General features: G+C 33.6%; 2 protein-coding genes and 1 long non-coding RNA gene across 3 annotated transcripts; all 3 read right to left on the bottom strand.

Moving 5' to 3' along the window:
- Positions 1–109: 109 nt before the first annotated feature.
- LOC131651875 (uncharacterized) lies at positions 110–2,192 on the bottom strand. Its single transcript, XM_058921598.1, has one exon. It carries the CDS (start codon positions 1,736–1,738, stop codon positions 251–253), a length of 1,488 nt encoding a protein of 495 aa, XP_058777581.1. The 5' UTR covers positions 1,739–2,192; the 3' UTR covers positions 110–250.
- A 128-nt stretch (positions 2,193–2,320) lies between these two features.
- LOC131651876 (probable serine/threonine-protein kinase PBL15) lies at positions 2,321–4,491 on the bottom strand. The gene is made up of 5 exons (XM_058921599.1): positions 4,028–4,491; positions 3,753–3,888; positions 3,518–3,651; positions 3,301–3,424; positions 2,321–2,936 (listed from the first exon to the last, which is right to left on the bottom strand). Exons 1-5 carry the CDS (start codon positions 4,442–4,444, stop codon positions 2,497–2,499), a joined length of 1,251 nt encoding a protein of 416 aa, XP_058777582.1. The 5' UTR covers positions 4,445–4,491; the 3' UTR covers positions 2,321–2,496.
- A 787-nt stretch (positions 4,492–5,278) lies between these two features.
- LOC131651877 (uncharacterized) lies at positions 5,279–7,515 on the bottom strand. The gene is made up of 2 exons (XR_009298504.1): positions 7,147–7,515; positions 5,279–5,538 (listed from the first exon to the last, which is right to left on the bottom strand). It is a non-coding gene; the product is annotated as an uncharacterized LOC131651877 (long non-coding RNA).
- Between the last annotated feature and the right edge of the window lie 3,374 nt (positions 7,516–10,889).

Here is a 10,889-nt window from a genome sequence, read left to right as displayed (position 1 = left end):
TATATGTGGGAGAAAGAGAATAAGATAATAAATAGTTTAGGCTATTATAGAAAATTGACAAATAATTCCATAAAAATAATAAAATTTATTGATTTTCTTAGTATGTCTACTTATTATTTATGAGAAAAGTATATCAAGATGACAAACTTCTTAAAATATTATAATATATTGATGTCATATATTGAATCAAAGAAACAGAAAAAAGCAGTTACAGAAAGAAAAAGAACAATACCTATAGCCTAAATTAACCTCAAGGATAGGTACAAAATGTATCCCTCTTTATGCATAAGAATAGTCTCTCATATGCTAGTGCCATCTTTCTTGCTGTAAACATAGAATTTGCATATTCGCGGCAAGCATTACCTCTCCTCACTAGCCTCTCTTTACCATCCTTTACCACTTCTTCAAGTGCTTCCAAAAGTGAATCCACATTTGGAGAAAACATATAACCATATTCATCATCAACAACAATACTACCTTTGATACTCGGAAACCTTGATGCTAAAAGTGGCTTTCCAATCATCATAGCCTCCATTAGTGTAAGATCAAGCCCTTGTGGTCTTAATGTAGGATTAACAAAAATATCAATAGCATTATAGAATGCTCTTAGCATAGAAGGATTCATAGATCCAAGAGTAAAAACTTGGTTCCCTAAATCTTTGTACCTATTTTCCCAAGGTCCAGAACCAACTACAATCAAATACACATTAGTGTGTTTTGTTATAAGCCTTGAAAATGCTTCATGAAGTAGTGGATGACCTTTATCCTTCACTAATCTTCCGGCTACTCCAAATACTAAACTAGCATTACTTGGAATTCCAATTTTGGTTCTAAATTCTTTTCCTAATTCAACATCTTCTCTAAAATCTTCCTCATCAACACCATTGAGAATCACATGAACTCTTCTACTTGGAATTTGGTAAACATCTCTTAACATCTCACCACAGCTATCACTAATAGCAATATGATGAGAATATTTGTTGAAGAATCTTATCTCATTGAGAATCTTAGGAACAACCCCTTGTAACCCCTTTTCAAAATCTTGGGATCTAGGCTCGTCCGGCAAACGGGCCAAGTCTTGAAAAATGCTTGACTGCAAGCTTTCCAATGCTATGCCATGCCATGATACAACAAGATTTGGAAGTTCCTTTGCAAGCCAATGAGGAAGTGCTACACTTTCTGAATGAACAACATCAAAAGGTTGATCTCTTTGGTTTTCTTCAAGAAAAAGTTCCCATGCTTTGTTGTAACGCCACTTACCCGGCTCGCCTTCATGAAAATGAATGTAAGGTGAAGAAGGTGCACCTTTTGATGAGATTAAAGTTGTTGTTCTTGTTGTTGTTGTTTTTGTTGTTGTTTCATCTTCTTCTGAGGGTGAAGTAAAAACATGAACTTGATGTCCGCGGTGAGCTAAAGCAGTGTGAAGGGTGTGAGCATGGCGTTCCATGCCACCAGGAACAGTTCCAATAGGCCATTTTCTAGAAAAGACTGCAATTTTGAGAACTATAGGCGAAGGGTTATTGTGTTGTGAAAATGAAAGGCTGTTCCATGCAAACTCGGCTGAAAGAAGATCGCCTGAAAAACTTTTGGTGAGCTTGGTGCATTTGGAGTTTGTGGTGGTGTTGTTGAGAATGAAATAAGTTGGTATAGTGAAGAGGGAAATGAAGAAAAGGGTGATGCAGAAATTGCAATGAGAATTAGGTGAATTATACTTCTTGGATTTGTTGTTGAAAGCCATTAATTCTTGAAAGTGATTCTGAAATTTTGGTCATATATATGTATAATTTTATGATCTATAGGATATATCTATAGAGACAAGTAAGGCAGGTATGTATTGAACAAAGTGTGTTTGGTTAGAGTTTTTCTTTAAGTGCATTTTTCACATCCCTTTGAGAGAAAAAAGTGGATCCATGTGATAAAGTTTTCGTAAGTTTGAGATTCATTATTAAATATCCTGAATTTCTGGTTAAGTTTTTTGATCATTTCAGTTTTCTTTAAGGGCTATCTTTTTGTTGTTTGTTATACAAGCATATATGAAAACCATAACATAGACTTATCATTATATTTTAAGAAAATTGTTGTATGAGAAAGTAAAAGTTTAAACTAACAGTGTCACTCACTCAATCAACTCCATTAAGAAACCTATTTTTTAATAAAAGTCAATGAGGATTGCTCAGCAAGTTTAGGTGATTGCAATTTGCATTGCTTACATGACTTGAAATCTTTACAATTCAATCTCCTCAACTTTTTTGGAATGCATTGTTATAGTCAAACTATGTGACGTTTGTAGGGTTTGTTAAGTCCTTCCACAGATTTCAGATAGGTCAAAAGGAAGATTTTATTATACGATATACAGTTTACACGGCATGCATGCATATATATATTTTATAGATTTATACATACATATATAGGGTGGCTTAAGAATCACTCTAGCCTACCACATGTCATACTTTACACTTAATTAAAAAGCACTCCTTCTAATATAATTCATAGTAATCAGGTTTTTTTGCTCCTAACTGGAGCCAATTGCTTCTGGTTTGCACCATTTGCTCTTGCTTTCACATTAGAGGCTCCATTTTTAGTAGTTTTTGATGATATTGGCCAGTGTCCACTAGTAACAGCCATATCCTTGAACTGTTGAAGGCTTTCAAGTGTTTCAACAATCATTGCCATTCTTGGTCTGTCTTTAGGATGTAAACTTATGCATTGTAATGCCAAATGTGCTATCTCTTTTGAGCCTTTCACGGAATATTGGCCAGCAAGCCTTGGATCCATAATGTACCTCAATCTTCTACTGCTACTCAAGTATGGCTTTGTCCAATCCACAATGTTTTGTTCTGTCTTTGGTCTTGTTTTGTCTGTTGCTCTTCTTCCTGTTAGAAGTTCTAGCAGGACTACTCCGAAGCTATAGACATCGCTTTTTGTAGTCAAGTGTCCTGTAATGGTAAACGTTCATATGTTGCATTACAGACAAGAAACCTATTAGAGTTCTCTATTTCGGCCCAGTCCAACGGGCTGGTCGGATGGCCTGGTTGACTCGCTAGGACTGGTTATATGGATTTTTTTTAGAAAGATAAAACTTTACTTGTTAAAAGGTTTGGTCCGGCCCGGCCCAACATGTTTAGGCTTGGCTCGGCCACCAAATCGATGGCCTAATGATAGGGACTGACTTGGCCTGACCCTTCAAATTAGTCTTCTTGGGGGTAAGGCTGGACGACTCGATTTGACAGCTCTACAAACTCTAACCAATTGATGCCACCATAGCAGAAATTGGTGCACATTCCATATTTATAACCATACCTGTTGAGATGTATTCTGGGGCTGCATATCCATAGGTGCCCATAACTCTTGTTGTAACATGTGACTTCGATCCTTCTGGCCCCATTTTCGCAAGTCCAAAATCCGACAATTTTGCTGTGAAGTCCTATTTCAAAGCGATAACAGACGAATAAAAACTCTTAAAAATAATCACTTTTTAAATAAAACTATAATAAGCAGACACTAAATTACTACTGACTGAATCAAGTAAGACATTGGAAGTCTTGAAATCTCTGTAAATGACCGGTTTTTCAGCTCCATGCAAGAAAGAAAGTCCTTTCGCAGCACCAATTGCAATTTTTATTCTTGTTGCCCATGGAAGTGATGTTAGTCCTACAATAATAACATGTAGTGGTTAGATGATAATAATATATGTGACATGTTTCATTAATTCATGTATGATCAAAATAAACATTAATGGTTATAAAACATACTTCTGAACATGTGATTCTCCAAGCTTCCTCTTGGCATGAATTCATAGACAAGTAGTCTCTCTTCATCCTCACAACAATATCCAATCAATTTGACCAAATTGGGATGCCTTAACTGCCCAAGAAAAATCACTTCTGCCTGCAAAATGAGCAATCTAAAATGACTTATGAAAATAATTTATAGCTTATATGAAAACGATTTGATTTTATTGTCCATTTATACTCTAAACTGCAAAATAAGTTGTTTAACCCAACAAGGCGACTTGACATATACTTACAAGCCATTCGCGATGTCCTTGTAAACCTTCAATATCCAAAAGCTTAACCGCAACAGGTTGAGCCTTCAAACCTTGTCTAAAATTATCATCGAAATAGCCCTTATGAACTGTTCCAAACCCGCCTTCACCAAGCAAAAAATTACTCGAAAAATTCTGAGTAATAGCGCGAAGTTCACTCAGCTGAAAATCAAACAAGTCAGAACCAAAAGACAGTGCAAGATCTTCATTGATACGCGTCGAAGACGAACGGCTAAGATCAGAGAAAGAAAGTCTCCTAAAAGACGGCAATGGAGCAATATTCTTAGAATAATCTGAACGTGAAGGTTTGCATTTACTGAAGTTACTAAAAATTGTTTGGTTTTCTGTTGTGCAACAATTTGATGTGAATGGTCTCCATGGTTTTGAAGGTTCCTTCATTGCAAAGAGAAAATGAAGAGAATTGTGTAGAATGGTTGAGTTGTGGTGTCAAATAAATATACCAAAAGATTATATAATATACTTTGAATCTTTTTCTTTTGGTTAGTGAAAGAGACAGAGGAATTGGGCAGATAAGAAAGATATATTCTTTCTTTATTTTGTTTCTTCAACTACTCTCTAACCACTCTAGTATTCTACATTTGAGGAAAATTATGATGTCATGTTTTATTTTGTTATTTGATTTGTTATGTTATGTTATCTTGTTTTTGTTTAATTTGATACCTAGTGTTATAGTGTTGTAGTGTATTCATGCAAAAATATACCAAAATCTTTTTGACTTTTTGGAGTTTTGACTACTCCACTTCTATTTTAGGTGGTCACAAGTTTGATGCTTATTGAGTGTGAACTGTTTGATTGATCATCTTGAAATATGCTTTGTGTCTTTAGTAGGGGTGTGCATGGATCAATAACCAAACCAAATTGAACCATATATATGGTTTGGTTTGGATCTTAAAACTATTTTATTAAAACCGGTTTATTTTTTTAAAACCGGTTTACATATGGTTTGGTTTGGTTCTAAACCGATTTTTCATAAAAACCAGTTTTAACAAAAAAACCGGTTTTAAACTAGTTCTCTCAAAACCAGTTTTTATTTTCTTTTAAAGAAACCAGTTTTAAAACCAGTTTTATAAAAAAACCAGTTTTAAAACCAGTTTTTAAAAATAACCAGTTTAAAAACCAGTTTTTAAAAATAACCCGTTTAAAAACCAATTTTATATTATTTTCAAATAGCATTAAAACTAAACATAAAAAGACCATTATAAGAGCAAATACTTGTGACTTATAAGAGCAAATTCTGTTTAACATGTAAAGAGACATAAGTTCTACAAAATTAAGATTAAAAGTAGCATTATTTAATCCTAATATGGTCCACAAAAGATCCAGCAGTTACATATTAAAAGAGGGAAATGAAAACTAAAAATAGAGTAATGTTTCCAAAGATCAATGATCCAACACAAAAATAGCTCCACTACTATAATTAAAGGCTTAGGCAGAAGCAGCAGCTCCCTTCTTCCTGGGTGCAGCTTCAGTACCTGTTTCAAAAAGATACATCTTGTTAAGAAAAACTCATACATTTCATAGTACATATCAAGAAAAGAGAATAACTCCTAAAACAAAAATAGACCAATGATATTCAACAAGACCAGAATAATTAAGGTTAAACAAAACATTAGCTATCACTAAATGACAACAAAACTAACAAGCACAAATGTTTATAGATTCACATACTAGTATCATCCTAACAAATACATACATGAAAACATAGCTATTTAAAATAACCATATAAAAGAACAAAATACTCCCACAAAATTAATACACCTAAAACAAAATCCTAATCAAATTAGCATAGAGAAGAAAAACTAATATATAAACAAAGAGATATCTATCTATAACAACCATATATAAGAACAAGCACACACCCTCAAAAACTAACTACACCTACACCAAATTAACATTTCCCTTACCATGCACCATTACCATTTCAGACAGAGCCATTAAATGGTAAAATTGCAATTTTACATAACACAATTCAATGCATCAAGAATTCATGATACATAACTATGATTGCATACTATCCCAGATAGCACATTCACACACTCATACAAAAATATTGACCCGATACAAAAAAAAAAGATATAAAACTTGATGGTTATTAACAGAGGTTAGCATGTACTTCAATTTCAAACATGAATTAATCAAATGATGAATACCTTCAATGGTAATGGTTCTTTATATCATCAAAGCATGTCAATTTATACATATCATCATAAATTTGCATCGGAAAACTATCTTACTATTCAGCTTGATAAACAAATTTACATACTTATTCAATAGTAAATGTAACTGAAATTCAAATTAGAAACAAATTAAAACCAATTAACAAATATACATTGTACTAGACATATATGCCAACTAAACTCTACTGAAAATTATACATTCTTATCTCTTTCTCTGTTTTCATTCTCTCCACTTCACACTTCTCAAAACTCCAAACAAATTGAAGCTTAAAACCACTCAGCACTACTACCAACTTTCCTTATCTCTTCCTTCACTACACAACTTAGATTCTCCCTACCTCATCACAGATCCAAAAAGAACTCCAGCAAGAGATTTCACTCTCCCTACCTCTCCTTCTCCATCACCTATCAACCCAAAACCTCTCCATGATCTCAAAAAGACCAAGAAAAAGAAAAGTACTACAACAGCTGAAAATTCAACTGAACTTAAACATAGTGCTAATAATTTCTCTTCAAAACCATTTGACAGTATTCTAAGAAGGAGTTGGGTTAAACCACCTTCTGATTTAATCACTCCTTCTTCAAGATATTTGCTTGATGACATAACTTCTTTGGACGCTGTTTTGGATTATGACCCTGTTTTGGGTTCAACTAAAGTTGATGATAACAATCATTCATCTAAATAACAACACTCTATCTCCTCTGCTCCAAAGTCTAGTTCTACAAGCCAGGTTAATATATCTCTCTATCTGAATTCTATGTAGCAAAAACACATAAAACCTCAAAAAATTGAAATATAAGAAAGTAACAAAATGAACCATAATCAGAACCAAGGATTGAACACATAAAACAATAACCCAAGCTTCATTTACGCATAGCAACCCAAGTTAGAGTTTCACGTACCTTCAAGAAGTTTTCGACACGGCGGTTCAGTCGTGAGTCTGGGATCTAAGATTGGATGGAATGAGCGGAAAGTGCAGAGAGAATCGGAGATGGAGAAGGTGGAAGAGAATTAGGCGGAGGGTGGTGTGGCAATTTTGGGAATTAGGGTTTGTGACAGCTATCTCAGATAGAAGAGAAGAGATAGAAGAGAGGGTTTGGGAATTAGGGTTTTTCTCAAATTTGGTAAGTGGTAACCGATAATGAAATCCGAATTCAATAATGGTTTACGGTTTGTTTTTAGTTTTGATAAATGGGCCTCCGGTTTTAATTTTTTATTTTGGGCTGGGTTTTTAAATATGGTTTGGTTTGGATATAGATTTGGTTTATGGTTACCGGTTTATTTGCACACCCCTAGTCTTTAGAGATGTGAAATCCAAAAATGTATTGATTATATGGACAGAGACAGAGGTATGCGAACCAGCCCGTTTAACCCGCGGCTCGCACGAATTTTGGATTATTTTTTTAATCTATTTAAATTTTGACTAGTGTGAGTTTGACCGTTTAGACACAGGTTTAATTCTCGAATTCACAAGTTCGTTCGTAATTCAGCTCAAAATTATTTGAAAGATGAGTTTAAAGGTAGTGCACTGACACTGTAAATTAACTTTACACATACATCCAATCAAAATCCTTACACTTGCCATGTCATATTAGTTTTTTAAAATTAAAATTGTGTTTTAATTGGATATATGGTTGTGATTGGTTGACAGTGTAAAAATATTTTACACTGTCAGTGCATATCTCTTTTTCTCTTGAAAGATTAACTACACTTTTATCTTCTATAATTTTGTCCATGAAAAATTTTATTGATAAAAAAATATAGCTATGAGTACATAAATACTACGAATAATTAATTTCTTATTTGTAGTATATATTAAAATCATTCGAAGTATCCTTTAGGATTTTTTATTTTATTTACAACTTATAAATTTTTGTTTAAAATCAACAATAATTTTTTTTTTGTTTTAAAAAAATTGGATTTTATATTATTGTTTTAATATAGTTTTTTATAAAAAAATAATTCATTTATTTATTAACTTAGAAGACACCGTATAAAAATAAGTTAATAATTACGTACGGGTCAACATGAGCCGTTTAATATACGAATTTATATGGAGTTAATTAGACACGAATTTATATGGAGTTAATTAGAACTTAGCTCACATATCCGGATCTAATTATAATTATATATATTGACACAACAAATAATTTTAAATTGTTGAATTTGTGATTGGTTAGAACCCTATCTGATCCATTAGTGAGGATTGTTCTAACAATACAGATGATGCTATCCAAACTTCAATTCATATATGTCTGCCAATGTTTTTTTTTTTTTTGTGACAATGTTTGCTAATGATTTGGTAACCTAAGTAACGTATAAACAAGGACAGTGACGAAGGGAATGATAGCATGAATTTGTGTCTTTATTCAGAAATTAATACAACTACTAACAAAGAGGAGCAGTTAGAAGTTGAAGTGCTGGATAACATATTGAACAGCATAGTCCAAAAAACTATATTATAAATTATTATAATATTAAAGGATGTAATGATTTAATTAAGAAAAGAAAGACAAAGTACGAATGAGGTAGTCACACTTGTCCTCTGGCTCCAATTTTAAGTTACCAAATAGAAATGGATGGAACAGTTTAATGTTAATTATAATCAAAGTTTGAAAATGTTGGTCATTGCATCATTTGATCATTCAAATTCAAACTAAACTAGAGTGATTTTCATACTAGTTATTTTGATTGATTCTCAACTAAACCATGTAAATGGGGTTAATTAATGTTCACCCAATTCAAGGCTCTGTTTGATATTGAGATTAAAATCTATAACACTCCTAAAGTCATATGATTTAAATTCAAATGGGTGGTGAAGTTGAATATGAAACCTTACCATTTTATTCAATTATTACATAGTATTATAATTGCAGAATTGTATTGAGGAAGATGATAAAAGCCATTGGCGGCAAAGAGAAAATGATTCAAATTGAATTAGAAAGTTCTACATTGATCTAGCTATACAATGTTATATATATTGGACCTAAATCTAACATAAGGCCCATTAGTGAATATGAGGTCCAATGTAATACAAAACTTATATCTAATAGTCTCCCATAAGTTTGGGGTATATGGAATGAATGTCAAGCTTAGCAATGTTAGACAAGAAAGGAGTTGTTTCTAAAGGCTTTGTAAAGACATCTGCGAGTTGTTGTTGAGAGGTGACAGGTAGGGGTGGGAATAGGCCAGGTCGGCCTACAGGGGCCTATAGCCTAGCCTACTTAAGGCCAGGTCAGGCCAGGCCTATTTGATAAAAAGGCCAGACTTGGACTTCTTTAAAAGCCTATTTAATAAAATAGATCAGACCTAGGCTATTAAAAAAGCCTATAAAGCCTTGTAGGCCGGCCTATATTTTCATTTATTAAAATTAGTCTAAATAGGTTGCCCTATATATACATATGTATTAGAAAAGGTGTTAAATAGATTGGTCTATATATGCATATATATTAGAAAAAATGCTAAGTAGGTATGTCTAAATGTTCATATATATGCGACCTATAAGGCTTCTTAAGTAATATGAATGAATTGAAAACATTAATAAGAAATAGGCTTTTAAATAGGCTTTCAGGCCAGGCCAAGCTTTTAAAAAGGTCAGGCCAGGCTGAAAAAACGAGGCTATAGTAAGCCATAGGCCAGGCTCAGGCCTTGTAAGTTTATCGTAGGCCAGGCCCAGGCCTTATAAAGCCTAGCCTAGCCTATTCCCACCCCTAGTGACAGGGAGGAGATGGAACAAGCGTTGTTGCAACTTTTCACGTACAAGGTGGCAGTCAAGATCAATATATTTTGTGCATTCGTGAAATGAAGAGTTGTTTGCAATGTGCCTAGAAGAAGCATTGTCACAATATAGGTTGACAGGAGTTTGAAAAGGGATTTTGAGGTCGGTTAAGAGGTTGGTGATCCATTGTATTTCGCAGACAGTTGAGGCCATGGAACAATATTCTCCTTTTGTGGAGCTTCTAGAGACTGTAGGTTGCTTCTTTGACTTCCATGAAATGAGACATTCTCCTAAATAGATGCAGAAACCTGTTATGGACTTGCGAGTATCCGGGCAAGTAGCCCAGTCAGAATCAGACAATGACATTATTACAAACATTGTGTGAAATGGAATTAGAAATAGAAGTTCTATATAGAATGTAAAGGTTGTTAAGTTGTGTGACTTGGCCAATCTTCTGCTTGATAGACACATCCTGTATATAATAGGAATTGTGTAAGAATGTAGAAAACATTTTGGTATGTAATAGGCAAGTAGCCTCATCTCTATATTTTGGCAAAGTTTTGAAATAGAGATGAGGCTGAATTAAAATTATGGTATGTAGAAAACATTTTGTAAATGAAGATAATTATTAATAACAACTGTGCCAAAATAATATGCAATTAACTGTGTTCCAATGGGTAGGTTAATAGGAACAGGGGGATGTTATGCAAGGTAGAGAAACATATTATATGTGGGCATACATGGTGAGAGGCACCTGAATCTAAGATCCATATGCAAAGATTGGAGATATTACTACCTGTGACGTTCATACCTGAAATTGCAGCTTTGTCATCTCTAGTTGTGTCTTTCCTTGATTATTGAAGGAGATGCAAGAGATGTTAATAATCCTCCTTGGAGATATTAGGGAAAGCTTTTGTTGTATGTTGT

Source organism: Vicia villosa, linkage group LG2 (genome assembly GCF_029867415.1).
Source record: "Vicia villosa cultivar HV-30 ecotype Madison, WI linkage group LG2, Vvil1.0, whole genome shotgun sequence".
Taxonomy (NCBI): domain Eukaryota; kingdom Viridiplantae; phylum Streptophyta; class Magnoliopsida; order Fabales; family Fabaceae; genus Vicia; species Vicia villosa.
This window is presented reverse-complemented; position numbering and strand designations above follow the sequence as displayed.

Bases quoted from the DNA above. Each gene is read 5' to 3' on its own strand.
- LOC131651875 (XM_058921598.1), bottom strand. From the start codon at position 1,738: ATGGCTTTCAACAACAAATCCAAGAAGTATAATTCACCTAATTCTCAT.
- LOC131651876 (XM_058921599.1), bottom strand. From the start codon at position 4,444: ATGAAGGAACCTTCAAAACCATGGAGACCATTCACATCAAATTGTTGC. The intron at 3,889-4,027 runs GTAAGTATATGT...CTCATTTTGCAG, and splicing joins AAGGACATCGCGAATGGCTT to GCAGAAGTGATTTTTCTTGG. The intron at 2,937-3,300 runs GTATGGTTATAA...TTACCATTACAG, and splicing joins CCCAGAATACATCTCAACAG to GACACTTGACTACAAAAAGC.